The following is a 27,694-nucleotide window of genomic DNA, read 5'->3' as shown; positions in this document are numbered from 1 at the left end:
ACTCCACCTTCCTCTTTTCTCCACGACCCAGTCAAGGTGCCATGACCAGCAGCCATGGGCAGGAGTCAGAGGGACGTGCTATTAGAAGGAGTTGTTGCTGAATGCCCCAAGGCTGGAGCCAAGTGTGTGGGAGGTGAGGGCATTCAGCACACAAAACGGGGACAGCGAAACTGTTTCTGAGGGGGATCAAATAGCTCTGACGCAGTGCACATGAGGGAATGTGGAGCTTAGCAAGGATAAGGTTACGGGTGCACAGACTCAGGCCTCTTGACTGCTTCAATCTCGCTCCAGAGAACTGTAACGGGGAAATGGGGGGGGAGAGGGTTATTTCCATGTAAATCCCATGCTCACAGTGAAGAACAACAGGGAGCATTACCTGAGACTGAAGACCACGGCCTACAAAGGAAATTTTCAAGTACCATTGAAAAGCACATCTATGTTTGCATTCATATAGAAGCCACATTCATTTGATCAAAGAAGATGAACACCTGAAATACAATGAGATCCTGCTGGGGGTGCTGGGTTCACAGGTAGTGGGGACTCCATAGCACAGCCTGAGTTGGCTGATACCAGTCCTAAGTGTTGGGTTACCTCACCACTGCAAGAGTGGAGAGAGCTGGGCCCTGCCAGGTCCTGAAGGAATGTATGAGGTAGGATCTCATCTGCCTGTGCCCGTGTGTGCTGGGCATGTAGGGGCAGTGTGCTGGGTGATGTAGGGGAGAGGAAGGCACAGATGAGGCTGTTGGTTGTCCTCCGGCAGTATTGTCTCCTCATGCCCACTCAAGACACCCTCTGAAGCCAGGTCTCCCTGATGACCATTGCCGGTGGAGTAGTCAGGGATGTTTTTACCACCTCCAAGGGGAAGCAGACTATAAGATTTCCCACAGAAGGAATAAGGACTCGGAGGCCCAGGCTTGGATGCAGCACAACTTTAATGAGGGTAAAGAAGAAAAGGAGGTGGCTCCCAGGGAGCGCCAGGGGCAGCCACCAAGATGCGGTGCAGCTACTGCAGGGTGTCCGTCTGCCTGTCCCTCACTGGGAGGGAGAGAGGGAGGGAGGCCAAGAGCTCCCCACGGGGCTGGTGCGGGAGGTGGAGACAGGAAAGGAATAGAGAGGACAGTGGAAGGAGCAAACAATGCCCCAGTACACTATCTCTTGATCAGCACAATTTTCTTACAACTTCAGAGGTTCCAGACTGAAAAAGGAGCCAGCAGCTTTAGCAGGGTCTGCACCTGGAGCCGCAGTAGCGGTTGGTGATGCAGGAGAGGTCGAAGCCCCCGGAGTTGATGGGCACTCCCTCACAGCTGAGGATGCTGCCAACGGCGGCGGAGGTGGAGGAGCCCACAACGGTGTTCTGAGGGAAGGAGCTGAGGATGGGGCCGGGCAGGGTCACCACCACGGCGGAGGGCTGGATGGCGATGGTGGAGCTCTGGCACTGCCTGACACAGCACTCATTGCAGCTGTTGGCCAGCGGGGTCGGGCCGCAGGGCTGGCAGGGCACGCACGGGTTGCAGCAGGACATGTCTGGATGCTGGAGCTTCACCTGGACACAGGGCAGGGGCAAGCAGAGGATGGGACACGGCAGCAGCAGCTCTGCACCCAAGCCTGGGCAAGCCAAGGCACCTCCTGGCCCAGCACACGCTGACCACCTCCAAGCCCAGCAGCCGCCTCAGCTCAGTCCCAGCCTCTCTCTGCACCAGCCCTTCTCTCCCCTTCCCTCTGCCCCCCCACCGAGAAGCAGCTCCCAGGCCTGCGCTAGCACAGCCCCCATCAGCTGAGAGCCCCGGGGAGGAACGACCTGCTCTGGAAGCAGCAGCACAAGAGGCTTCGCACTCACCTGATTGCCAGGAGAAGGAGGCCAGAGAAGTGGATGAGGAGCACAGACCTGGGCTGCCTTTTATAGTCGTCCTGCAGTGCCTCAGGCCCACAGGCACCTCTGTGGCAGCAGGAATTTCCTGACAAGCCCATGGCAAATGCAAACCCTCCCAGGTAATGGCAGGGGCCGTGTCCCGGTTTCCGGCACTGCTGCCTTTTCATTTCCCGGCTCATGTGCTTTGCCATAGGAAGGCTTCTGTAGGTGCCGGGATGAGAAGCCCAAGGGTTTGCAGAGGAGGAGCCCACAACTGTAGGCCCAGCACAGGTGTCCTGAGAGCACTGTTGGTGTTGCAGTAGGGTCCAGCCCTGCCAGCAGAAGCCCATCTGCACACAGCAATGGCCTTCCCTCAGAGAGCTGAGGGGAGCAAGAGGAAAGGCTGTGCCATGTCCTCTCCTGTGGCAGTCCTTGGGCATGCGGAAGAGAAGCACGAGAGCGGTGCCCATTTCCCACAGTGTGGCCACAAGCAAGCCCACAGGAATGAGCCAGGAGCACATCCCCTGCCTGCACGGGATGCACCAGCCCTTGATGGGAGGCTTCTTCTGTGCTCACGTGGTTCTGCCCCGGAAACCCTTGGGCTTCTCATCCCGGCACTGACAGAAGCCTTCCTATGGCAAAGCACATGAGCCGGGAAATGAAAAGGCAGCAGTGCCGGAAACCGGGACACGGCCCCTGCCATTACCTGGGAGGGTTTGCATTTGCCATGGGCTTGCCAGGAAATTCCTGCTGCCACAGAGGTGCCTGTGGGCCTGAGGCACTGCAGGACGACTATAAAAGGCAGCCCAGGTCTGTGCTCCTCATCCACTTCTCTGGCCTCCTTCTCCTGGCAATCAGGTGAGTGCGAAGCCTCTTGTGCTGCTGCTTCCAGAGCAGGTCGTTCCTCCCCGGGGCTCTCAGCTGATGGGGGCTGTGCTAGCGCAGGGCTGGGAGCTGCTTCTCGGGGGGCAGAGGGAAGGGGAGAGAAGGGCTGGTGCAGAGAGAGGCTGGGACTGAGCTGAGGCGGCTGCTGGGCTTGGAGGTGGTCAGCGTGTGCTGGGCCAGGAGGTGCCTTGGCTTGCCCAGGCTTGGGTGCAGAGCTGCTGCTGCCGTGTCCCATCCTCTGCTTGCCCCTGCCCTGTGTCCAGGTGAAGCTCCAGCATCCAGACATGTCCTGCTGCAACCCGTGCGTGCCCTGCCAGCCCTGCGGCCCGACCCCACTGGCCAACAGCTGCAATGAGTGCTGTGTCAGGCAGTGCCAGAGCTCCACCATCGCCATCCAGCCCTCCGCCGTGGTGGTGACCCTGCCCGGCCCCATCCTCAGCTCCTTCCCTCAGAACACCGTTGTGGGCTCCTCCACCTCCGCCGCCGTTGGCAGCATCCTCAGCTGTGAGGGAGTGCCCATCAACTCCGGGGGCTTCGACCTCTCCTGCATCACCAACCGCTACTGCGGCACCAGGTGCAGACCCTGCTAAAGCTGCTGGCTGCGTCCTCAGGCAGGAACATCCACGACCTCACACCATGGATCTGCACAGGAGATAGAGCTTCGCGGCGCTGTTTCCTTCTCCCACTGTCCTCTCCATTCCTTTCCTGTCTCCACCTCCCACACCAGCCCCATGGGGACCTCTTGGCCTCCCTCCCTCCCTCCCTCTCAGTGAGGGACAGGCAGACGGACACCCTGCAGGAGCTGCACCGCCTCTTGGTGGCTGCCCCTGGTGCTCCCTGGGAGCCACCTCCTTTTCTTCTTTACCCTCATTAAAGTTGTGCTGCATCCAAGCCTGGGCCTCCGAGTCCTTATTCCTTCTGTGGGCAATCCTCAAGTCTGCTTCCCCTTGGAGGTGACAAAGACATTTCTGGCTAAACTACATAAGTGAGGGGATGTCTCTAAAGGGTGGCAGTAGTTGGCATGGTGAGACAATGCTGCCTGAGGACAGCCCACTGCCTCTGCCTTCCTGTCCCCTACATCACCCAGCACACCACCCTTACATGCCCAGCACACACGGGCACAGGCAGATGAGATCCTGCCTCATGCAGTCCCTCAGCACCTGGCAGGGGCCAGCTCTCTTCAGGCATGAACTGGTGAGTTATCCCAACACTTAGGACTGGCAGCAGCCAGCCCAGGCTGTCCAACAGGGTCCCCACTACCTGTGAACCCAGCACCCCCAGCAGGATCTCATCCTATTTCAGGTGCTCATCTTCCCTGATGAAATGAATGTGGCTTCCTTAAGAATGCAAACGTAGATGTGCTTTTCAATGATACTTGAAAATTTCCTTTGTAGGCCTTGGTCTCCAGCCCTGGCTAATGCTCTAAATCCTGGCCCCTCTCATAAAATCATAGAATCAGTGAGGTTGGAACAGACCTTTGAGATCATCAAGTGCAACCCTTCCCCAGCACTGCCAGATCCACCAGTAATCATTGTCACTAAGGCCCTCATGTGCACGTTGTTTAAGGCTCCCGGGGCTGTTCAAATTGCACCCCTTCCCTGGGCAGCCTGTTCCAATTCCTGATCGCACTCTTGATGTAGAAATTGGTCCTAATCTCCACTCTAAACCTCCCCTGGTGTAGCTTGAGGCATTTCCTTTTGTCCTATAACTTCTTACCGGGCAGAAGAGCCCAACCCCACCTGACTACAACCTCCTGTCAGGTAGCTGGAGAGAGAGATAAGGTCCAGACTAAAGTTCCCTATGTGCTTTAGCTGTTCCCCATCACACTGTGCTCCAGGCCCTTCACCAGCTTCACTGCCCTTCTCTGGCCCCACTCCAGCACCTCAATGTGTCTTTTGTAGTGAGAGGGACAGAAATGATCACGGGATTTTAGGTGCAGCCTCAAATGCCCTGGTCCTGCTAGCCACACTATGTCTGTTCCAGACTAGGATTCCCTTGGCCTTCTTGGCTGCCTGGGCATTACATGGGCCGTGTTCACATCCACCAACCAGCACCCCCAGGTCCTTTTCATGGGCAGTTTCCAGCCACTCTTCCCCAGGCCTGGAGCTTTGCAGGGGGTTGTTGTGGCCCAAACTCAGGCTACAGCACTTTGCCTTGTTGAACCTCTTCCATTGGCCACAGCCCACGGATCCAGCTTGTCCAGATCCCCCTCCAGAGATTCCTAGCCTTCGGAAGATCAACACTCCCACCCAACTTGGTGTTGTCCACAAAGTCACTGAGGGTGCCCTCCATCCCCTCACCCAGATCACCACCGAAGATTGTAAACAACACTGGCCCCAAGACCAAACTCTGAGGATCACCACTAGTAATCAGTCGCCAACTAGATGTGACGCCATTTATGACCACTATTTGGAATCCGCCTTCGAGCCATTTTCAATCCAGCAAGGAATCCACACTTCCAGGCCATGAGGAACCACTTTCTCCAGCAGAACGATATGGGACAGTGTCAAAAGCTTCAGGAAAGTCAAATAGACAATGTCCACAGCCTTTCCCTCATCACCTAGGTGGGTCACCCTGTCATAGAAAGAGTTCAGGCTGGTCAAACAGTACATGCCCTTCAGGAACCCGTGTGAAATGGGTCTGATACCTACATTTTCCAGTAAGTGCCTTATGGTCTCACCAAGGATCATCTGCTCCATGACCTTCCCCAGCACCGAGCTCAGGCTGACAGGCCTGGAGCTTTGGGAAAATCCTTCCTGCCTTTTTCTAAAGAAACATCACAGTGGCCAACCTCCAACATCTGGGGATCTGCCCACTACACCAGGACTGCTGATCAGTGATGGAGAGTGGCTTGGCACGCTCCTCTGCCAGATCCTTCAGCCCTCTTGCTTGGAACCTTCCAGACCCATAGACAGGTGTATGTCTAAGTGGAGCACCACTTATTCCTGGATTGTGGGGATTTTTATCAGCTCCCCATGTCTGTCACCTAACCTGGGGAACTCTGGTGTTACCACTGTCATTTTCCTAAGTGCTGGGTTACCTCAGCCCTGCATGCCTAGAGAGAGCTGGGCTCTGCCAGGTGCAGAAGGACTGCATGAGGTAGGATCTCATCTGCCTGTGCCCATGTGTGCTAGGCATGCAGAGATAGCGTACTAGCTGAGGTAGGAGAGAGGATGGCAGAGAGAAGATCAGAGAAGAAGCCGTGTGCTCTTCTGAGCAGTCTTGTCTCCTCATGCCCACTCCTGCCACCCTTCGGAGCCATGCTCTCACTGATGGCCATTGTCGGTGGAGTAGCCACCGATGTTTTTACTACCTCCAAGGGGAAGCAGACTTGAGGATTTCCCACAGAAGGAATAAGGACTCGGAGACCCAGGCTTGGATGCAGCACAACTTTAATGAGGGTAAAGAAGAAAAGGAGGTGGCTCCCAGGGAGCACCAGGGGCAGCCACCAAGAGGCGGTGCAGCTCCTGCAGGGTGTCCGACTGCCTGTCCCTCACTGAGAGGGAGGGAGGGAGGGAGGCCAAGAGGTCCCCACGGGGCTGGTGCGGGAGGTGGAGACAGGAAAGGAATGGAGAGGACAGTGGGAGAAGGAAACAGCGCCGTGAAGCTCTATCTCCTGTGCAGATCCATGGTGTGAGGTCGTGGAGGTCCTTGCCCGAGGATGCTGGCAGCAGCTTTAGCAGGGTCTGCAGCAGTAGCGGTTGGTGATGCAGGAGAGGTCGAAGCCCCCGGAGTTGATGGGCACTCCCTCACAGCTGAGGATGCTGCCAACGGCGGCGGAGGTGGAGGAGCCCACAACGGTGTTCTGAGGGAAGGAGCTGAGGATGGGGCCGGGCAGGGTCACCACCACGGGGGAAGGCTCGATGACGACGGTGGAGCTCTGGCACTGCCTGACACAGCACTCATTGCAGCTGTTGGCCAGCGGGGTCGGGCTGCAGGGCTGGCAGGGCACGCACGGGTTGCAGCAGGACATGTCTGGATGCTGGAGCTTCACCTGGACACAGGGCAGGGGCAAGCAGAGGATGGGACACGGCAGCAGCAGCTCTGCACCCAAGCCTGGGCAAGCCAAGGCACCTCCCAGCCCAGCACACGCTGACCACCTCCAAGCCCAGCAGCCGCCTCAGCTCAGTCCCAGCCTCTCTCTGCACAAGCCCTTCTCACCCCTTCCCTCTGCCCCCCGAGAAGCAGCTCCCATCCCTGCGCTAGCACAGCCCCCATCAGCTGAGAGCCCCGGGGAGGAACGACCTGCTCTGGAAGCAGCAGCACAAGAGGCTTCGCACTCACCTGATTGCCAGGAGAAGGAGGCCAGAGAAGTGGATGAGGAGCACAGACCTGGGCTGCCTTTTATAGTCGTCCTGCAGTGCCTCAGGCCCACAGGCACCTCTGTGGCAGCAGGAATTTCCTGGCAAGCCCATGGCAAATGCAAACCCTCCCAGGTAATGGCAGGGGCCGTGTCCCGGTTTCCGGCACTGCTGCCTTTTCATTTCCCGGCTCATGTGCTTTGCCATAGGAAGGCTTCTGTAGGTGCCGGGATGAGAAGCCCAAGGGTTTGCAGAGGAGGAGCCCACAACTGTAGGCCCAGCACAGGTGTCCTGAGAGCACTGTTGGTGTTGCAGTAGGGTCCAGCCCTGCCAGCAGAAGCCCATCTGCACACAGCAATGGCCTTCCCTCAGAGAGCTGAGGGGAGCAAGAGGAAAGGCTGTGCCATGTCCTCTCCTGTGGCAGTCCTTGGGCATGCGGAAGAGAAGCACGAGAGCGGTGCCCATTTCCCACAGTGTGGCCACAAGCAAGCCCACAGGAATGAGCCAGGAGCACATCCCCTGCCTGCACGGGATGCACCAGCCCTTGATGGGAGGCTTCTGCTGCGCTCACGTGATTCTGCCCCGGAAACCCTTGGGCTTTCATCCCGGCACTGACAGAAGCCTTCCTATGGCAAAGCACATGAGCCGGGAAATGAAAAGGCAACAGTGCCGGAAACCGGGACACGGCCCCTGCCATTACCTGGGAGGGTTTGCATTTGCCATGGGCTTGCCAGGAAATTCCTGCTGCCACAGAGGTGCCTGTGGGCCTGAGGCACTGCAGGACGACTATAAAAGGCAGCCCAGGTCTGTGCTCCTCATCCACTTCTCTGGCCTCCTTCTCCTGGCAATCAGGTGAGTGCGAAGCCTCTTGTGCTGCTGCTTCCAGAGCAGGTTGTTCCTCCCCGGGGCTCTCAGCTGATGGGGGCTGTGCTAGCGCAGGCCTGGGAGCTGCTTCTCGGAGGGGGTCAGAGGGAAGGGGAGAGAAGGGCTTGTGCAGAGAGAGGCTGGGACTGAGCTGAGGCGGCTGCTGGGCTTGGAGGTGGTCAGCATGTGCTGGGCCAGGAGGTGCCTTGGCTTGCCCAGGCTTGGGTGCAGAGCTGCTGCTGCCGTGTCCCATCCTCTGCTTGCCCCTGCCCTGTGTCCAGGTGAAGCTCCAGCATCCAGACATGTCCTGCTGCAGTCCGTGCGTGCCCTGCCAGCCCTGCGGCCCGACCCCGCTGGCCAACAGCTGCAATGAGTGCTGTGTCAGGCAGTGCCAGAGCTCCACCGTCGTCATCGAGCCTTCCCCTGTGGTGGTGACCCTGCCCGGCCCCATCCTCAGCTCCTTCCCTCAGAACACCGTTGTGGGCTCCTCCACCTCCGCCGCCGTTGGCAGCATCCTCAGCTGTGAGGGAGTGCCCATCAACTCCGGGGGCTTCGACCTCTCCTGCATCACCAACCGCTACTGCGGCACCCGGTGCAGACCCTGCTAAAGCTGCTGGCTGCGTCCTCAGGCAGGAACATCCACGACCTCACACCATGGATCTGCACAGGAGATAGAGCTTCGCGGCGCTGTTTCCTTCTCCCACTGTCCTCTCTATTCCTTTCCTGTCTCCACCTCCCGCACCAGCCCCGTGGGGACCTCTTGGCCTCCCTCCCTCCCTCCCAGTGAGGGACAGGCAGACGGACACCCGGCAGGAGCTGCACTGCCTCTTGGTGGCTGCCCCTGGTGCTCCCTGGGAGCCACCTCCTTTTCTTCTTTACCCTCATTAAAGTTGTGCTGCATCCAAGCCTGGGCCTCCAAGTCCTTATTCCTTCTGCTGCCACCCTTCCACTCTGTTCAGGGGAAAAGTCGGAGGTGGCAGGGATCAGCGTCACTGCGGTGGATTTTGTCACTTGTAAACTTATTAAATTAATTTCTTGTTTCATGAAGTTATAGAACCATAGAACATTTTGGTTTGGAAGAGACGTTAAACCTCATTTCATTCCAATTCCCCTACCACCAGTATGGACAGGTTCCATGATCGCAGCTTGCTCCAAGACCCTGTGTCCAACCTGGCCTTGAGCACTGCCAGGGAGCACCCTCACAGGGAAGAGCTTCTGCGTACAATTTCATCTAAATCTACCCTCCTCCTGTTTAAATCAGTTACTGTTGTCCTATTAGTACATGTTTTTTTGTCAAAAGCCCCTCTCCAGCTTTCCTGTTGTCCCTCTTTAGGCACTGGATGCTGCTTCCAGGTCTCCTGCAGCCTTCTCTTCTCCAGGCTGAACCATCCCAGCTATCTCAGCCTGTCCCCAGAGGAGACGATTTGAGTGCAAACATTCAGCCTATTTTTTACCAGCTATGTGGTCCTTCCATCGTATCCATGCCTCTCCAATTTAGAGACAAGGATGTTGTGCAGGACAGTGTCAAATCCCCCCTTGTAGAAGGCACCAGAATTTGTCAGGCGCTTCAATTCCCTGGATCTTCCTTTCCTCCTTTTCAAAAATGGGTGTAGTGCAGTCTATGGAGTAGAAAAGGCTTTGCTGCTGTATAAGAACTGCTCAGCTACAGTGAAAACATCCCTGGGTTATCCACACTCTTTTCAGCACAAATCCACATCGTAGCCCCTGAGAGCTACTATGAAGATGCTTAACCCTATCCCAGGCAAAACCAGCACACTCACTGACATGTCTTTCCAGCTTGACCCCAGGTATTTGGAAGGCAAGAGCCTGAGCCAGAACACACACAGGTTGACTTTAAGGTCTGTGTCCACTTGCAGCCCTATGAGCTTTTGGGATTCTGGAGAAAGGCTGGGATAGCTCTCCTGTCCAGAGTCTGCAGTGGCTGTGAAAGCAGAAGGCGAAAATGCAACCCTGTAAAGAGCAGATTTTTATCCTCTTGGTGACCTGATGGGCAGAATCCTTTGGGAAAGTGCCTGGAGGAGTGTCAAAGAGGCCCAGGGTGAATGTGGGATACAGCAGTTGAGATCTGATGATGATAACGTTAAGGAGATCACCATAATTACCTCCAGCACTTCCACTTCCTAAAGGATCTACCATGGACATTTTCCTTTGAAACTTCTATTTCTGTAATTGTGCCTCATGCTCTGTTGGACCCACTCCCCTGGGCTTGTGTGGCAAGGCTTTGGTAGCAGGAGGAGGAAGGGTGCCGGGGTGGTTTCTGTGAGAACAATCCAGGGGCTTCACCCATGTCTGATAGAGTCAGATCCAGCCAGCTCCAAAATGGGCTCGGTGCTGCCTAATGCTGAGCCCATCACTCTGGTGGTGTCTCTGTGGAAAGGTGTTTAAGAAAGGGCAGAACACTGCCCAGGAAGTGAGGGAAAACCCACTTGAGAACCAGTCCTGTAAACAGCAAGGCCAGGGCAGGAAGAGGTGGAGAAGGTGCTCCAGGTGATGGGGGAGAGATTCCCGTGCAGCCCAAAGGAAAGACCGTGGTGGAGCAGAAATCCACACTGCAGCCCATGGACGATTCCATGCCAGACCATGCTGATATTCCCTACAGGAACAATGGCTTGCGCAGAGATCGTGCTGAAGCAGGCTCCTGGCAGAGCTGTGTCCACTGGAAAATCCACATTGGAGCAGCCTACCCAGAAAGGACTTCAGCACATGAATAAGGCGTACACTGGAGCAGGCCTTGAAAGACTGCGGCCTAAACTAAAGGCTCATGATGCAGAAGAGGAAAAGTATGAAGAGGAAACAATGGCACAAAGGAACTGATGTGTAGTGACAGCAACACCCCGTTCCACCACTGTTGAGTCATAAATAAGGAAGACTGCCCTCGTCACCAGGAAAGCCATTTCCCTGGCCTTTTGTCTGGCTGTTGCAAATGAACTGGTGCGCTTCAATCTTAAGTGAAAACAAGAAATACGTTTACGACATCAAGAAATGACACCCCTGCTTCCTAAACCACTTCTCAGAGGTTAGTGTAGTTCCAGTGGATGCACACGTAGTCAAAGATTTAGCCAATGGTTTATGTCTAAATGGATATATAAGAACAGTGAAGCCATTGTGTCACTCAGAGGAGAAATAATACAGGAAACAGAAGAATTCCTGCAGAAGGAATAAGGACTCGGAGGCCCAGGCTTGGATGCAGCACAACTTTAATGAGGGTAAAGAAGAAAAGGAGGTGGCTCCCAGGGAGCACCAGGGGCAGACCCCAAGAGGCGGTGCAGCTCCTGCAGGGTGTCCGTCTGACTGTCCCTCACTGAGAGGGAGGGAGGGAGGGAGGCCAAGAGGTCCCCACGGGGCTGGTGCGGGAGGTGGAGACAGGAAAGGAATGGAGGTGGACAGTGGGAGAAGGAAACAGCGCCGCGAAGCTCTATCTCCTGTGCAGATCCATGGTGTGAGGTCGCGGATGTTCCTGCCTGAGGACGCAGCCAGCAGCTTTAGCAGGGTCTGCACCTGGAGCCGCAGTAGCGGTTGGTGATGCAGGAGAGGTCGAAGCCCCCGGAGTTGATGGGCACTCCCTCACAGCTGAGGATGCTGCCAACGGCAGCAGAGGTGGAGGAGCCCACAACGGTGTTCTGAGGGAAGGAGCTGAGGATGGGGCCGGGCAGGGTCACCACCACGGCGGAGGGCTGGATGGCGATGGTGGAGCTCTGGCACTGCCTGACACAGCACTCATTGCAGCTGTTGGCCAGCGGGGTCGGGCCGCAGGGCTGGCAGGGCATGCACGGGTTGCAGCAGGACATGTCTGGATGCTGGAGCTTCACCTGGACACAGGGCAGGGGCAAGCAGAGGATGGGACACGGCAGCAGCAGCTCTGCACCCAAGCCTGGGCAAGCCAAGGCACCTCCTGGCCCAGCACACGCTGACCACCTCCAAGCCCAGCAGCCGCCTCAGCTCAGTCCCAGCCTCTCTCTGCACAAGCCCTTCTCTCCCCTTCCCTCTGCCCCCCTCCGAGAAGCAGCTCCCATCCCTGCGCTAGCACAGCCCCCATCAGCTGAGAGCCCCGGGGAGGAACGACCTGCTCTGGAAGCAGCAGCACAAGAGGCTTCGCACTCACCTGATTGCCAGGAGAAGGAGGCCAGAGAAGTGGATGAGGAGCACAGACCTGGGCTGCCTTTTATAGTCGTCCTGCAGTGCCTCAGGCCCACAGGCACCTCTGTGGCAGCAGGAATTTCCTGACAAGCCCATGGCAAATGCAAACCCTCCCAGGTAATGGCAGGGGCCGTGTCCCGGTTTCCGGCACTGCTGCCTTTTCATTTCCCGGCTCATGTGCTTTGCCATAGGAAGGCTTCTGTCAGTGCCGGGATGAAAGCCCAAGGGTTTCCGGGGCAGAACCACGTGAGCGCAGCAGAAGCCTCCCATCAAGGGCTGGTGCATCCCGTGCAGGCAGGGGATGTGCTCCTGGCTCATTCCTCTGGGCTTGCTTGTGGCCACGCTGTGGGAAATGGGCACCGCTCTCGTGCTTCTCTTCCGCATGCCCAAGGACTGCCACAGGAGAGGACATGGCACAGCCTTTCCTCTTGCTCCCCTCAGCTCTCTGAGGGAAGGCCATTGCTGTGTGCAGATGGGCTTCTGCTGGCAGGGCTGGACACTACTGCAATACCAGCAGTGCTCTTGTGCTCTCAGGACACCTGTGCTGGGCTCTTGTGCCTCATCCCTGCTCTGTGCAGGTTCTGTGGGTCCTCAGGGAACACCAGGAGCATGTCTGGGGCCTGGTCCTTCCCTGCCCTACCTGAGCCCTGTTGTGCCAATGCTGTCCCAGCATCTCCTCAGCAGAGTCCCCACGTGCTGATGTTTCTGGCATTGTGTGAGCGTACAGATATGGGCAGGGTTCCATGAGCACGCGTGTCTCGGTCCCTCCTCGCGTGACCCTCATCATGAGGGTACAGGCACACCATCGCTTGTGCTTGTGATACAGGTGAACCACCAAAAGCCTTTTCATGAGCAGATCCAGCAATGCCCCACTTTATATGTTCAGAACCCGTTGTGCGCTGAAAACAAGGCCCCAGGGCACATCCCGCTGTGCTGCTGAATGGTGAAGCCGTGAATGAAGGAGGGAATGGGGTCTGTGAAAAAGAGGGGGGATGGGGTGAAGGTATTTGGGGATGAGGTGAACCTATGTTCAGAGGCTTTGGAATTTCCTCCCCGTCCTACTCTTTTCTATTGGCGATAGGTTCAATGAATGTCCATCACGTCAGGTCTGTTTCAGCCCTGATCGCAATTGGTACTTATGTCTCTGTGTTTATCTCAACCCGTGACCTTTTTCTCCTGACTTTCTCCTCCTGTCCTCTTGGGCAAGGAGAGGGAGAAAGCAGCAGAGTGGCTCTGGGAGACAGCCAAGGTCCTTTTGGTTCTGCGCCCATTATGGCAACTGCCTGTGCTGTGAGTGTGTGTCTTGTATATGTTTTCTTCCTGATTTCTCTCGGTGCTTCCGGGAGCAGGCTCTTTCTTTCTCTGTTGCTCCCCTCGGAGGATGAAGGGCAATGATGTCACTTGGTCGTTGTGCTTGCCTGCCTGGGAACGTGCGACTTGCGGCAGGTTCCCAGCCATGGGCAGAGCACAGCCCCGCAACGCTCTTGGCACATCCTCACATGAACAGCAATACCCCAAACGCCACATCACCATGGCAGGACTTGTCAGGCACTCATCAGTGTCCTCTTGCAGGCGTATGTGAATAACCCTTTTGCCACGGGGTGGCTGTGTGCTGGCAGTTGGGGATGTGCAGTCTCGAGTGACATCCGCCCTGCACATCTGCGCACTGAACCCCTGGGGCTGCGTGGGGCACTCTATGGGGGTGATAGAGGAAGAGGCAACATGGCCTTGCTGTCCTTGTCCTCGGACACACGGCGTGTCTCTTCCTGCTGAAGATGGGTGGGAAGGCAAGGAGGAGAAGGAGGCTCTGGGCTCTAGCCAAGGTGATCTCTCTTACCATCCCCTCCTTGCATCCCCGCTGCCCCCTTCCCTCTGAGCCTTCTCCCCTGGCACAGCTCCATTGCACAGGAGCTGCCTCGGGTGCCGGTTGGGCTGCTGACATCCCAGGGCCTCCTGCAGCACTGGCATCTTTCCAAGTGGAAGAGAGCTCAGGTTGGCATCACACTCTGTAGGGCATGCTGGGAGCCCAAGGAGTATATTTCCACACTCCCAGTGCACTTGGAATGAGAAAGAATCCAGTGGTTCACACACTTGCCAGCATATCTCTTTGCTCCCTGGACAGCATTCGAGAGCATCCAGAGAGGAACGGACTACATAGAGCCAGAGACTGGGATGCATCAGAGTTTAATGAGTCCAAAGAGGGAAACGATGTCTCGAGAGGAGGCCACAGGTTAAGGGTTCCTATGAGCAGCCAAGGATCAGTGCCACACAAAAACCATTAGTGGGCAAGTTCCCCATCAGCTGTCTTCACTGGCCCTCAAGGCTGCAGGGGGCAGAAAGCAAGAAAGGCAAAGGAGGGAAAGCAGAGAGTGGAGGAAGGGAATGAGAGGCAGCGGCCGTGTTTGCAGAGAGCCCGGGCTGGCCCCTTGCCCAGGGCTGCCTCCCTTTGAGGAGGAGCGGGGCACGCTCAGCCCCTCTCCGAGGCACGGCCGCAGTCTCCGTCGTTCAGTCTGGCGTCATCTGCTGGGTTCGCGGGGCTCCTTGGCTGGGCTGTCAGCGGTGGCTTTAGCAGGGTCTGCACCTGGAGCCGCAGTAGCGGTTGGTGATGCAGGAGAGGTCGAAGCCCCCGGAGTTGATGGGCACTCCCTCACAGCTGAGGATGCTGCCAACGGCGGCGGAGGTGGAGGAGCCCACAACGGTGTTCTGAGGGGAGGAGCTGAGGATGGGGCCGGGCAGGGTCACCACCACCGGGGAGGGCTGGATGACGACGGTGGAGCTCTGGCACTGCCTGACACAGCACTCATTGCAGCTGTTGGCCAGCGGGGTCGGGCCGCAGGGCTGGCAGGGCCGGCAGGGCTGGCAGGGCTCGCACGTCTGGCACTTCTCAGGGCAGGACATGGCTCGGGGCTGCAGCTTCACCTGGCAGAGAGGGCAGGGAGGGAGCAGAGCACAGGGACCCGTGAGGAGCAGCCTGCAGAGACACCCAAGGGAGCACAAGGCACCTCCCGTGGGGAGCTGGAGCCTGCGCACGGGGAACAAGGGACCCTTTGCCTCAGCCCTGCCACACCTTCACTGAGCATCTTAGCACCAGTGTGCAGCCAAAGAGCCACCCCGGCCCATCCCCAGGCTCTCGGCATGACAGACCCTCTCTGCTTTGCCCTCTCCCACCGCCACCACCTCGGAGCACTAACACAGCACCAAGGAGCAGGTATCAGCGGAGAAGTCCCTGCAGGCTGCACCCTGTCCCATGGGAGGAGTGGGTGAGAATGGGGGCTCCAGCTCACCTGGTTCCCAAGGAGAGGTTGGAGGCAGAAGAGCTGGAGAGAGTGACCCATTGGGCTGGCTTTTATACTGCCCCCGCAGTGCCTCAGGCACAAAGGCAGGCACTGCACAGGCAACGATTGTCCTGCACGTTCCCGATGAACGGAAACATCGCAGGTAATGACACGGCACGTGCTGCTGATTCCCTCTATGCTGCCCTTGCGCTTCCAGGTTTACGTCATGTCTGTTCCCTCACTATTGCTTCTTCTGAGCGCTGGGATGAGAGGTGCCATGATTTCTGGGACAAGCGTGCATCAGTGTGGGCAGAAGACACAAAGCAAGTGCCAGAGGGGTCCATTGCAGGCCGGTGATGTCAGCCTGGGGTCACTGGGCTGGGTTTTGTATGATTCCACTGAGAGGAAGCGCCTCAGGTGCCAAAACACCAGTGATGCTCAATGCAATTGCTCAGCCCCCACTCACTGACAATCAGCTCAGCCCAAGCAGTGATCAGTCCCTTCCGGCTAACTCCCCACAGCTGCTGTCCCAACATGACATGGTAAGGAATATCGCTTTGGCTAGTTTGGGTCAAGTCCTGTCTGTTCCCTCCTGGCTTCCTGTGCTTCTCCTCACTGACAGAGCACAAATACTGAAAAGTCCTTGATCAGTATAAGAGCTACTGAGCAACAGCTAAACCATCAGTGAATCCCCAGTGTTCTCAGGCTAAAGCCAAAGGACAGCACTGCATCAGCTGCTAGGAAGAGAACTGAAAGTATCGCAGCCGATATGGTCACACTGGGCTTTGCCAGAGATGCCAGGAGCCTGCTGCCTTCCAGAGCTCCAGGAAAGCACCCACTGCTCAGAGACCCACTTTCTGGCCAGCACCCCATCATTTGCAGGTGGAGGGTAGCTGGGTAGGTGGCAGCAGTGCACAGATCATCCTCTCAGAAGCTCTTTTCTGGTGCCATTGGCTGCAGCCCTGATGTTCACCTCCTTCCTCCTCCCAGCCTCCCTAGGTTCTCGTTCCTTTTCGTATAGCTCCTGGCTCTGGACATGGGCCAGTCACGGCAAAGGGCTCCCCAGTCATGGCAAAAGGCTCCCCAGTCATGGCAAAAAGCTCCCCCATCCCCACAGGCACAGCACATCCCTGGGCTGCCAAAGTTTTCACGTGAGTCCTGGGAAGCAGCTCAGCCTCTGGAGGCAGCCTGGAGGCAGCATGAAAAGAATTGGCTTGGGTTTGGGGTTCTCCTGAGGGAGACCCGAGTGCTGTGACCCTGTCTGTGTCCCCTCAGGTAACGGGATGGAAGGAAAGAGAGGACAAGGCACTGACTCAGAGGAGCCTCTGGGGAAGAATCAAGGACGGGAGGGCCGGGAGCAGCTGGGGCGCTTCCTCTCAGCGGAATCATACAAAACCCAGCCCAGTGACCCCAGGCTGACATCACCGGCCTGCAATGGACCCCTCTGGCACTTGCTTTGTGTCTTCTGCCCACACTGATGCACGCTTGTCCCAGAAATCATGGCACCTCTCATCCCAGCGCTCAGAAGAAGCAATAGTGAGGGAACAGACATGACGTAAACCTGGAAGCGCAAGGGCAGCATAGAGGGAATCAGCAGCACGTGCCGTGTCATTACCTGCGATGTTTCCGTTCATCGGGAACGTGCAGGACAATCGTTGCCTGTGCAGTGCCTGCCTTTGTGCCTGAGGCACTGCGGGGGCAGTATAAAAGCCAGCCCAACGGGTCACTCTCTCCAGCTCTTCTGCCTCCAACCTCTCCTTGGGAACCAGGTGAGCTGGAGCCCCCATTCTCACCCACTCCTCCCATGGGACAGGGTGCAGCCTGCAGGGACATTTCCGCTGATACCTGCTCCTTGGTGCTGTGTTAGTGCTCCGAGGTGGTGGCGGTGGGAGAGGGCAGAGCAGAGAGGGTCTGTCATGCCGAGAGCCTGGGGATGGGCCGGGGTGGCTCTTTGGCTGCACACTGGTGCTAAGATGCTCAGTGAAGGTGTGGCAGGGCTGAGGCAAAGGGTCCCTTGTTCCCCGTGCGCAGGCTCCAGCTCCCCACGGGAGGTGCCTTGTGCTCCCTTGGGTGTCTCTGCAGGCTGCTCCTCACGGGTCCCTGTGCTCTGCTCCCTCCCTGCCCTCTCTGCCAGGTGAAGCTGCAGCCCCGAGCCATGTCCTGCCCGGAGAAGTGCCAGACGTGCGAGCCCTGCCAGCCCTGCCGGCCCTGCCAGCCCTGCGGCCCGACCCCGCTGGCCAACAGCTGCAATGAGTGCTGTGTCAGGCAGTGCCAGAGCTCCACCGTCGTCATCGAGCCCTCCCCGGTGGTGGTGACCCTGCCCGGCCCCATCCTCAGCTCCTTCCCTCAGAACACCGTTGTGGGCTCCTCCACCTCCGCCGCCGTTGGCAGCATCCTCAGCTCCGAGGGAGTGCCCATCAACTCCGGGGGCTTCGACCTCTCCTGCATCACCAACCGCTACTGCGGCTCCAGGTGCAGACCCTGCTAAAGCCACCGCTGACAGCCCAGCCAAGGAGCCCCGCGAACCCAGCAGATGACGCCAGACTGAACGACGGAGACTGCGGCCGTGCCTCGGAGAGGGGCTGAGCGTGCCCCGCTCCTCCTCAAAGGGAGGCAGCCCTGGGCAAGGGGCCAGCCCGGGCTCTCTGCAAACACGGCCGCTGCCTCTCATTCCCTTCCTCCACTCTCTGCTTTCCCTCCTTTGCCTTCCTTGCTTTCTGCTCCCTGCAGCCTTGAGGGCCAGTGAAGACAGCTGATGGGGAACTTGCCCACTAATGGTTTTTGTGTGGCACTGATCCTTGGCTGCTCATAGGAACCCTTAACCTGTGGCCTCCTCTCGAGACATCATTTCCCTCTTTGGACTCATTAAACTCTGATGCATCCCAGTCTCTGGCTCTGTGTGGTCCTTTCCTCTCTGGATGCTCTCGAATGCTGTCCAGGGAGCAAGGACATATTCTGGGAGGGAATAAGTGTGTGAACCACGGGACCCTTTCTCATTCCAAGTGCACTGGGATGGCAGGAATACACACTCTGGGCTCCCAGCATGCCCTACAGAGTGTGATGCCAACCTGAGCTCTCTTCCAGTTGGGAAGATGCCAGTGCTGCAGGAGGCCCTGGGATGTCAGCAGCCCAACCGGCACCCGAGGCAGCTCCTGTGCAATGGAGCTGTGCCAGGGGAGAAGGCTCAGAGGGAAGGGGCAGCAGGGATGCAAGGAGGGGATGGTAAGAGAGATCACCTTGGCTAGAGCCCAGAGCCTCCTTCTCCTCTTCCCCTTCCCACCCATCTTCAGCAGGAAGAGACACGCCGTGTGTCCGAGGACAAGGACAGCAAGGCCATGTTGCCTGTTCCTCTATCACCCCCATAGAGTGCCCCACGCAGCCCCAGGGGTTCAGTGCACAGATGTGCAGGGCGGATGTCTCTTGAGACTGCACATCCCCAACTGCCAGCACAGAGCCACCCCGTGGCAAAAGGGTTATTCACATGGGCCTGCAAGAGGACACTGATGAGTGCCTGACAAGTCCTGCCATGGTGTTGTGTAAAGAGCTCAGGCCATTCTCCCTTTATGGCAAGTGCAGTCCTATGCTAGGGTGCTGAGGAAGAAGAGTTCCCTGCTAGAAGCTCTCACCACCGTCTTGTTCTCCCTATGGCCACTCAGCCCAGCCCCTGACAGGAATATTATATTCGCCTGCATACCTCTGGGTGTATAAGGACAATATAGGGCTGCCTGGGGAGAACTGAGGGCCATCTTCCCCCAGCTCAGCCTTGCACAGAATGGCCTCCTGCCACCATGCCAGAAGAGAACCATACTGTGCCAATCTGCCTATCTCTGTCCTCTCCTATAGCCTGCAAATCATGAGGAACAGCATTTGGTACTTACAACTCAGTAAATAAGGGCAACAAAGACAAATGAGATTTTCTCGATGGGTCTCAGAAAACCTGGCAGGAAATGTGTTGCGAAAGAGGGCAAATGGGGAATGCCTGATATGGATAAGATAAGCATGTGAATGAGGTCTGATATGATCAAGGGACCGGCAGTTTCTGCTCTGGAATCTGTTCGGATAAGGGACAAAACCACCCTTGAAACACCTTCACCCCATCCCACCTCTTTTTCACAGACTCAACTTCCCTCCTTAGTTAAAGCTCCACCATTAAGCAGCACAGCAGGATGTGGACAGGGGATTTGTGGTCAGTATACAACAGTTTCTGCACATCATGAGGGTCACACAAGGACAGACTGACACACGTGTGCTCAGGCATATCTTCATGGAACCCTGCCCATATCTGTACGCTCACACAATGCCAGAAACATCAGCACGTGGGGACTCTGCTGAGGAGATGCTGAGACCGCACTGGCACAACAGGGCTCAGGTAGGGCAGGGAAGGGCCAGGCCCCAGACATGCTCCTGGTGTTCCCTGAGGACCCACAGAACCTGCACAGAGCAGGGATGAGGCACAAGAGCCCAGCACAGGTGTCCTGAGAGCACTCTTGGTGTTGCAGTAGGGTCCAGCCCTGCCAGCAGAAGCCCATCTGCACACAGCAATGGCCTTCCCTCAGAGAGCTGAGGGGAGCAAGAGGAAAGGCTGTGCCATGTCCTCTCCTGTGGCAGTCCTTGGGCATGCGGAAGAGAAGCACGAGAGCGGTGCCCATTTCCCACAGTGTGGCCACAAGCAAGCCCACAGGAATGAGCCAGGAGCACATCCCCTGCCTGCACGGGATGCACCAGCCCTTGATGGGAGGCTTCTGCTGCGCTCACGTGGTTCTGCCCCGGAAACCCTTGGGCTTCTCACCCCGGCACTGACAGAAGCCTTCCTATGGCAAAGCACATGAGCCGGGAAATGAAAAGGCAGCAGTGCCGGAAACCGGGACACGGCCCCTGCCATTACCTGGGAGGGTTTGCATTTGCCATGGGCTTGTCAGGAAATTCCTGCTGCCACAGAGGTGCCTGTGGGCCTGAGGCACTGCAGGACGACTATAAAAGGCAGCCCAGGTCTGTGCTCCTCATCCACTTCTCTGGCCTCCTTCTCCTGGCAATCAGGTGAGTGCGAAGCCTCTTGTGCTGCTGCTTCCAGAGCAGGTCGTTCCTCCCCGGGGCTCTCAGCTGATGGGGGCTGTGCTAGCGCAGGGCTGGGAGCTGCTTCTCGGGGCAGAGGGAAGGGGAGAGAAGGGCTTGTGCAGAGAGAGGCTGGGACTGAGCTGAGGCGGCTGCTGGGCTTGGAGGTGGTCAGCGTGTGCTGGGCCAGGAAGTGCCTTGGCTTGCCCAGGCTTGGGTGCAGAGCTGCTGCTGCCGTGTCCCATCCTCTGCTTGCCCCTGCCCTGTGTCCAGGTGAAGCTCCAGCATCCAGACATGTCCTGCTGCAACCCGTGCGTGCCCTGCCAGCCCTGCGGCCCGACCCCGCTGGCCAACAGCTGCAATGAGTGCTGTGTCAGGCAGTGCCAGAGCTCCACCGTCGTCATTGAGCCTTCCCCCGTGGTGGTGACCCTGCCCGGCCCCATCCTCAGCTCCTTCCCTCAGAACACCGTTGTGGGCTCCTCCACCTCTGCTGCCGTTGGCAGCATCCTCAGCTGTGAGGGAGTGCCCATCAACTCCGGGGGCTTCGACCTCTCCTGCATCACCAATCGCTACTGCGGCACCAGGTGCAGACCCTGCTAAAGCTGCTGGCTGCGTCCTCAGGCAGGAACATCCACGACCTCACACCATGGATCTGCAGAGGAGATAGAGCTTCGCGGCGCTGTTTCCTTCTCCCACTCTCCTCTCCATTCCTTTCCTGTCTCCACCTCCCGCACCAGCCCCGTGGGGACCTCTTGGCCTCCCTCCCTCCCTCCCAGTGAGGGACAGGCAGACGGACACCCTGCAGGAGCTGCACTGCCTCTTGGTGGCTGCCCCTGGTGCTCCCTGGGAGCCACCTCCTTTTCTTCTTTACCCTCATTAAAGTTGTGCTGCATCCAAGCCTGGGCCTCCGAGTCCTCCTTCCTTCTGTGGGAAATCCTCAAGTCTGCTTCCCCTTGGAGGTGACAAAGACATCCTTGGCTACTCCACTGGCCGTGGCCATCAGTGAGAGCTAGTTCCAAAGGGTGGCAGGAATTGCCGTGAGGAAACCATAGTGTCCAGGGACAGCCCACAGCCTCCTCTCTGCCTTCTTCTCCCCTACATCACCCAGGACACTACCCCTACATGCCCAGCAGACGTGGACACAAACAGATGAGATCCTACCTCATAGAGTCCTACAGCACCAGGCAGGGCCCAGCTCTATACTTGCATGCAGGGCTGAGGTAACCCAGGAAGGAAAATGACAGTGGTAACATCAGAGTCCCCCAAGTCAGGTGACACACATGGGGAGCTGATAAAAATCCCCATAAATCATGAATAAATTTTGCTCCGCTTACTCGTACACATTTCTATGGGTCCGAAAGGTTGCACCCAGGAATACTGAAGGATGTGCCAGTGCAGCTTGCCAAGCCAGTCTCCACCATTACTCACCAGTCCTGGTTCCTGAAGGGCAGGTGCTGTTTGACCAACCTGATCTCTTTCTATGACAAAGTGACCAACCTGATTGATGACGGAAGGGCTGAGGACGCTGTCCAGTGTTGTTTCATGTTTTCACCGAGGATCTGGATGAGGGGATGGAGGGCACCCTCAATGACTTTGTGGACAACATCAAGTTGGGTGGGAGTGTTGATCTTCCGAAGGGTAGGAATCTCAGGAGAGGGATCTGGACAAGCTGGATCCATGGGCTGTGCCCAATAGAATGAGTTTCAACAAGGCAAAGTGCTGTATCCTGCATTTGGGCCACAACAACCCCCTGCAACTCTCCTGACCCAGAAAGTGTGCTGGGAAAGCTGATTCTGGAAAATGACCTTGGGGTACTGATGGATCTGAATATGGCCAATATAGTGCCGAGGCAGCCAAGAGGGCAAATGGAATCCTGTTGTGGATCAGACATAGTGTGGCCAGGAGGGCCAGGGCAGTGCGGCCTCACCTCGAACGCCTTGTTCACTTCGGGCCCTCTCACTACAAGAGACACATTGAGGTGCCGGAGCGGGGCCAGAGAAGGGCAGTGGAGCTGGTGAAGGGCCTGGAGCACGGTGTGATGGGGAACAGCTAAAGGACATAGGGAACTTTAGTCTGGATCTTCTCTCTCTCTCCAGCTACCTGACAGGAGGTTGTAGTGAGGTGGGGTCGGGCTCTTCTGCCCGGTAAGAAGTCATAGGACAAAAGGAAATGCCTCAAGCTACGCCAGGGGAGGTTTAGAGTGGAGATTAGGGCCAATTTCTACATCAAGAGTGTGATCAGGAATTGGAACAGGCTGCCCAGGGAAGGGGTGCAATTTGAACAGCCCCGGGAGCCTTAAACAATGCGCACATGAGGGCCTTAGTGACAATGATTACTGGTGGATCTGGCTGTGCTGGGGAAGGGTTGCACTTGATGATCTTAAAGGTCTTTTCCTGAAATACAATGAGATCCTGCTGGGGGGGCTGAGTTCACAGGAAGTGGGGACGCAGTTGGACAGCCTGGGTTGGCTGATGCCAGTCCCAAGTGATGGGTTACCTCAGCCCTGCATACCTGGAAAGAGCCGGCCCCTCCCAGGTACTGAAGGCCTGTATGAGGCAGGATCTCATCTGCCTGTGCCCATGTGCCCTGGGCATGTAAGGGTGGTGTGCTGGGTGATGTAGGGGAGAAGAACTCAGGGAGAAGAGCAGAGAAGATGTGTGCTATTCCTGAGCAGTATTGTCTCATGCCCACTCCTGCCACCCTTCGGAGCCATGCTCTCACTGATGGCCATTGTTGGCGGAGTAGCCACGGATGTATTTATGACCTCCAAGGGGAAGCAGACTTGAGAATTTCCCACAGAAGGAAGGAGGACTCAGAGGCCCAGGCTTGGATGCAGCACAACTTTAATGAGGGTAAAGAAGAAAAGGAGGTGGCTCCCAGGGAGCACCAGGGGCAGCCACCAAGAGGCGGTGCAGCTCCTGCAGGGTGTCCGTCTGCCTGTCCCTCACTGGGAGGGAGAGAGGGAGGGAGGGAGGCCAAGAGGTCCCCACGGGACTGGTGCGGGAGGTGGAGACAGGAAAGGAATGGAGAGGACAGTGGGAGAAGGAAACAGCGCCGCGAAGCTCTATCTCCTGTGCAGATCCATGGTGTGAGGTCGTGGATGTTCCTGCCTGAGGACGCAGCCAGCAGCTTTAGCAGGGTCTGCACCTGGTGCCGCAGTAGCGGTTGGTGATGCAGGAGAGGTCGAAGCCCCCGGAGTTGATGGGCACTCCCTCACAGCTGAGGATGCTGCCAACGGCGGCGGAGGTGGAGGAGCCCACAACGGTGTTCTGAGGGGAGGAGCTGAGGATGGGGCCGGGCAGGGTCACCACCACGGGGGAAGGCTCAATGACGACGGTGGAGCTCTGGCACTGCCTGACACAGCACTCATTGCAGCTGTTGGCCAGCGGGGTCGGGCCGCAGGGCTGGCAGGGCACGCACGGGTTGCAGCAGGACATGTCTGGATGCTGGAGCTTCACCTGGACACAGGGCAGGGGCAAGCAGAGGATGGGACACGGCAGCAGCAGCTCTGCACCCAAGCCTGGGCAAGCCAAGGCACCTCCTGGCCCAGCACACGCTGACCACCTCCAAGCCCAGCAGCCGCCTCAGCTCAGTCCCAGCCTCTCTCTGCACAAGCCCTTCTCTCCCCTTCCCTCTGCCCCCCGAGAAGCAGCTCCCAGGCCTGCGCTAGCACAGCCCCCATCAGCTGAGAGCCCCGGGGAGGAACGACCTGCTCTGGAAGCAGCAGCAGAAGAGGCTTTGAACTCACCTGATTGCCAGGAGAAGGAGGCCAGAGAAGTGGATGAGGAGCACAGACCTGGGCTGCCTTTTATAGTCGTCCTGCAGTGCCTCAGGCCCACAGGCACCTCTGTGGCAGCAGGAATTTCCTGGCAAGCCCATGGCAAATTCAAACCCTCCCAGGTAATGGCAGGGGCCGTGTCCCGGTTTCCGGCACTGCTGCCTTTTCATTTCCCGGCTCATGTGCTTTGCCATAGGAAGGCTTCTGTCAGTGCCGGGGTGAGAAGCCCAAGGGTTTCCGGGGCAGAACCACGTGAGCGCAGCAGAAGCCTCCCATCAAGGGCTGGTGCATCCCGTGCAGGCAGGGGATGTGCTCCTGGCTCATTCCTGTGGGCTTGCTTGTGGCCACGCTGTGGGAAATGGGCACCGCTCTCGTGCTTCTCTTCCGCATGCCCAAGGACTGCCACAGGAGAGGACATGGCACAGCCTTTCCTCTTGCTCCCCTCAGCTCTCTGAGGGAAGGCCATTGCTGTGTGCAGATGGGCTTCTGCTGGCAGGGCTGGACCCTACTGCAACACCAAGAGTGCTCTCAGGACACCTGTGCTGGGCTCTTGTGCCTCATCCCTGCTCTGTGCAGGTTCTGTGGGTCCTCAGGGAACACCAGGAGCATGTCTGGGGCCTGGTCCTTCCCTGCCCTACCTGAGCCCTGTTGTGCCAGTGCTGTCCCAGCATCTCCTCAGCAGAGTCCCCACGTGCTGATGTTTCTGGCATTGTGTGAGCGTACAGATATGGGCAGGGTTCCATGAGCACGCGTGTCTCGGTCCCTCCTCGTGTGACCCTCATCATGAGGGTACAGGCACACCATCGCTTGTGCTTGTGATACAGGTGAACCACCAAAAGCCTTTTCATGAGCAGATCCAGCAATGTCCCACTTTACATGTTCAGAACCCGTTGTGCGCTGAAAACAAGGCCCCAGGGCACATCCCGCTGTGCTGCTGAATGGTGAAGCAGTGAATGAAGGAGGGAATGGGGTCTGTGAAAAAGAGGGGGGATGGGGTGAAGGTATTTGGGGATGAGGTGAACCTATGTTCAGAGGCTTTGGAATTTCCTCCCCGTCCTACTCTTTTCCATTGGCGATAGGTTCAATGAATGTCCATCACGTCAGGTCTGTTTCAGCCCTGATCGCAATTGGTACTTATGTCTCTGTGTTTATCTCAACCCGTGACCTTTTTCTCCTGACTTTCTCCTCCTGTCCTCTTGGGCAAGGAGAGGGAGAAAGCAGCAGAGTGGCTCTGGGAGACAGCCAAGGTCCTTTTGGTTCTGCGCCCATTATGGCAACTGCCTGTGCTGTGAGTGTGTGTCTTGTATATGTTTTCTTCCTGCTTTCTCTCGGTGCTTCCGGGAGCAGGCTCTTTCTCCCTCTGTTGCTCCCCTCAGAGGATGAAGGGCAATGATGTCACTTGGTCGTTGTGCTTGCCTGCCTGGGAACGTGCGACTTGCGGCAGGTTCCCAGCCATGGGCAGAGCACAGCCCCGCAACGCTCTTGGCACAGCCTCACATGAACAGCAATACCCCAAACGCCACATCACCATGGCAGGACTTGTCAGGCACTCATCAGTGTCCTCTTGCAGGCGTATGTGAATAACCCTTTTGCCACGGGGTGGCTGTGTGCTGGCGGTTGGGGATGTGCAGTCTCGAGTGACATCCGCCCTGCACATCTGTGCACTGAACCCCTGGGGCTGCGTGGGGCACTCTATGGGGGTGATAGAGGAACAGGCAACATGGCCTTGCTGTCCTTGTCCTCGGACACACGGCGTGTCTCTTCCTGCTGAAGATGGGTGGGAAGGCGAGGAGGAGAAGGAGGCTCTGGGCTCTAGCCAAGGTGATCTCTCTTACCATCCCCTCCTTGCATCCCCGCTGCCCCCTTCCCTCTGAGCCTTCTCCCCTGGCACAGCTCCATGCACACAGGAGCTGCCTCGGGTGCCGGTTGGGCTGCTGACATCCCAGGGCCTCCTGCAGCACTGGCATCTTTCCAAGTGGAAGAGAGCTCAGGTTGGCATCACACTCTGTAGGGCATGCTGGGAGCCCAAGGAGTATATTTCCACACTCCCAGTGCACTTGGAATGAGAAAGAATCCAGTGGTTCACACACTTGCCAGCATATCTCTTTGCTCCCTGGACAGCATTCGAGAGCATCCAGAGAGGAAAGGACTACATAGAGCCAGAGACTGGGATGCATCAGAGTTTAATGAGTCCAAAGAGGGAAACGATGTCTCGAGAGGAGGCCACAGGTTAAGGGTTCCTATGAGCAGCCAAGGATCAGTGCCACACAAAAACCATTAGTGGGCAAGTTCCCCATCAGCTGTCTTCACTGGCCCTCAAGGCTGCAGGGGGCAGAAAGCAAGAAAGGCAAAGGAGGGAAAGCAGAGAGTGGAGGAAGGGAATGAGAGGCAGCGGCCGTGTTTGCAGAGAGCCCGGGCTGGCCCCTTGCCCAGGGCTGCCTCCCTTTGAGGAGGAGCGGGGCACGCTCAGCCCCTCTCCGAGGCACGGCCGCAGTCTCCGTCGTTCAGTCTGGCGTCATCTGCTGGGTTCGCGGGGCTCCTTGGCTGGGCTGTCAGCGGCGGCTTTAGCAGGGTCTGCACCTGGAGCCGCAGTAGCGGTTGGTGATGCAGGAGAGGTCGAAGCCCCCGGAGTTGATGGGCACTCCCTCGGAGCTGAGGATGCTGCCAACGGCGGCGGAGGTGGAGGAGCCCACAACGGTGTTCTGAGGGAAGGAGCTGAGGATGGGGCCGGGCAGGGTCACCACCACCGGGGAGGGCTCGATGACGACGGTGGAGCTCTGGCACTGCCTGACACAGCACTCATTGCAGCTGTTGGCCAGCGGGGTCGGGCCGCAGGGCTGGCAGGGCCGGCAGGGCTGGCAGGGCTCGCACGTCTGGCACTTCTCCGGGCAGGACATGGCTCGGGGCTGCAGCTTCACCTGGCAGAGAGGGCAGGGAGGGAGCAGAGCACAGGGACCCGTGAGGAGCAGCCTGCAGAGACACCCAAGGGAGCACAAGGCACCTCCCGTGGGGAGCTGGAGCCTGCGCACGGGGAACAAGGGACCCTTTGCCTCAGCCCTGCCACACCTTCACTGAGCATCTTAGCACCAGTGTGCAGCCAAAGAGCCACCCCGGCCCATCCCCAGGCTCTCGGCATGACAGACCCTCTCTGCTCTGCCCTCTCCCACCGCCACCACCTCGGAGCACTAACACAGCACCAAGGAGCAGGTATCAGCGGAGATGTCCCTGCAGGCTGCACCCTGTCCCATGGGAGGAGTGGGTGAGAATGGGGGCTCCAGCTCACCTGGTTCCCAAGGAGAGGTTGGAGGCAGAAGAGCTGGAGAGAGTGACCCGTTGGGCTGGCTTTTATACTGCCCCCGCAGTGCCTCAGGCACAAAGGCAGGCACTGCACAGGCAACGATTGTCCTGCACGTTCCCGATGAACGGAAACATCGCAGGTAATGACACGGCACGTGCTGCTGATTCCCTCTATGCTGCCCTTGCGCTTCCAGGTTTACGTCATGTCTGTTCCCTCACTATTGCTTCTTCTGAG

The 27,694-nt window shown here is 57.7% G+C and overlaps 9 protein-coding genes and 1 pseudogene across 9 annotated transcripts; 4 read left to right on the top strand and 6 right to left on the bottom strand.

Annotated features, from left to right (window-relative positions):
- Positions 1 to 1,216: 1,216 nt before the first annotated feature.
- On the bottom strand, positions 1,217 to 1,686 carry LOC133281789 (feather keratin Cos1-2). Its single transcript, XM_061477619.1, has one exon. The coding sequence runs from the start codon at positions 1,520 to 1,522 to the stop codon at positions 1,217 to 1,219; it is 306 nt and encodes a 101-aa protein (XP_061333603.1). The 5' UTR covers positions 1,523 to 1,686.
- A 1,176-nt stretch (positions 1,687 to 2,862) lies between these two features.
- On the top strand, positions 2,863 to 3,625 carry LOC133281788 (feather keratin Cos1-2-like). Its single transcript, XM_061477618.1, has one exon. The coding sequence runs from the start codon at positions 3,019 to 3,021 to the stop codon at positions 3,322 to 3,324; it is 306 nt and encodes a 101-aa protein (XP_061333602.1). The 5' UTR covers positions 2,863 to 3,018; the 3' UTR covers positions 3,325 to 3,625.
- Positions 3,626 to 6,109: 2,484 nt separating this feature from the next.
- LOC133281779 (feather keratin Cos1-1/Cos1-3/Cos2-1-like) lies at positions 6,110 to 6,773 on the bottom strand. Its single transcript, XM_061477598.1, has one exon. The coding sequence runs from the start codon at positions 6,705 to 6,707 to the stop codon at positions 6,411 to 6,413; it is 297 nt and encodes a 98-aa protein (XP_061333582.1). The 5' UTR covers positions 6,708 to 6,773; the 3' UTR covers positions 6,110 to 6,410.
- A 1,495-nt stretch (positions 6,774 to 8,268) lies between these two features.
- Positions 8,269 to 8,767, top strand: LOC133281709 (feather keratin Cos1-1/Cos1-3/Cos2-1-like; annotated as a pseudogene).
- Positions 8,768 to 11,274: 2,507 nt separating this feature from the next.
- On the bottom strand, positions 11,275 to 11,896 carry LOC133281732 (feather keratin Cos1-2-like). The gene has a single exon (XM_061477528.1). The coding sequence runs from the start codon at positions 11,706 to 11,708 to the stop codon at positions 11,403 to 11,405; it is 306 nt and encodes a 101-aa protein (XP_061333512.1). The 5' UTR covers positions 11,709 to 11,896; the 3' UTR covers positions 11,275 to 11,402.
- Positions 11,897 to 14,275: 2,379 nt separating this feature from the next.
- LOC133281764 (feather keratin Cos1-2-like) lies at positions 14,276 to 15,039 on the bottom strand. The gene has a single exon (XM_061477568.1). The coding sequence runs from the start codon at positions 14,953 to 14,955 to the stop codon at positions 14,623 to 14,625; it is 333 nt and encodes a 110-aa protein (XP_061333552.1). The 5' UTR covers positions 14,956 to 15,039; the 3' UTR covers positions 14,276 to 14,622.
- A 2,448-nt stretch (positions 15,040 to 17,487) lies between these two features.
- On the top strand, positions 17,488 to 18,334 carry LOC133281726 (feather keratin Cos1-2-like). The gene has a single exon (XM_061477514.1). The coding sequence runs from the start codon at positions 17,488 to 17,490 to the stop codon at positions 17,818 to 17,820; it is 333 nt and encodes a 110-aa protein (XP_061333498.1). The 3' UTR covers positions 17,821 to 18,334.
- Positions 18,335 to 20,109: 1,775 nt separating this feature from the next.
- On the top strand, positions 20,110 to 21,281 carry LOC133281693 (feather keratin Cos1-1/Cos1-3/Cos2-1-like). Its single transcript, XM_061477473.1, has one exon. The coding sequence runs from the start codon at positions 20,679 to 20,681 to the stop codon at positions 20,982 to 20,984; it is 306 nt and encodes a 101-aa protein (XP_061333457.1). The 5' UTR covers positions 20,110 to 20,678; the 3' UTR covers positions 20,985 to 21,281.
- Positions 21,282 to 23,210: 1,929 nt separating this feature from the next.
- On the bottom strand, positions 23,211 to 24,011 carry LOC133281708 (feather keratin Cos1-1/Cos1-3/Cos2-1-like). Its single transcript, XM_061477493.1, has one exon. It carries the CDS (start codon positions 23,819 to 23,821, stop codon positions 23,516 to 23,518), a length of 306 nt encoding a protein of 101 aa, XP_061333477.1. The 5' UTR covers positions 23,822 to 24,011; the 3' UTR covers positions 23,211 to 23,515.
- Positions 24,012 to 26,670: 2,659 nt separating this feature from the next.
- LOC133281758 (feather keratin Cos1-2-like) lies at positions 26,671 to 27,060 on the bottom strand. The gene has a single exon (XM_061477559.1). It carries the CDS (start codon positions 27,057 to 27,059, stop codon positions 26,727 to 26,729), a length of 333 nt encoding a protein of 110 aa, XP_061333543.1. The 5' UTR covers position 27,060; the 3' UTR covers positions 26,671 to 26,726.
- Between the last annotated feature and the right edge of the window lie 634 nt (positions 27,061 to 27,694).

The sequence above is a fragment of the Pezoporus flaviventris genome, unplaced genomic scaffold, assembly GCF_033815535.1.
Source record: "Pezoporus flaviventris isolate CSIRO_AGI_PZ_B2104156 unplaced genomic scaffold, CSIRO_AGI_Pfla_v1 ptg000107l, whole genome shotgun sequence".
Taxonomy (NCBI): Eukaryota; Metazoa; Chordata; class Aves; order Psittaciformes; family Psittacidae; genus Pezoporus; species Pezoporus flaviventris.
Note: the sequence above shows the minus strand (reverse complement) of the source record. Positions and strands in the feature narration are given on the sequence as shown.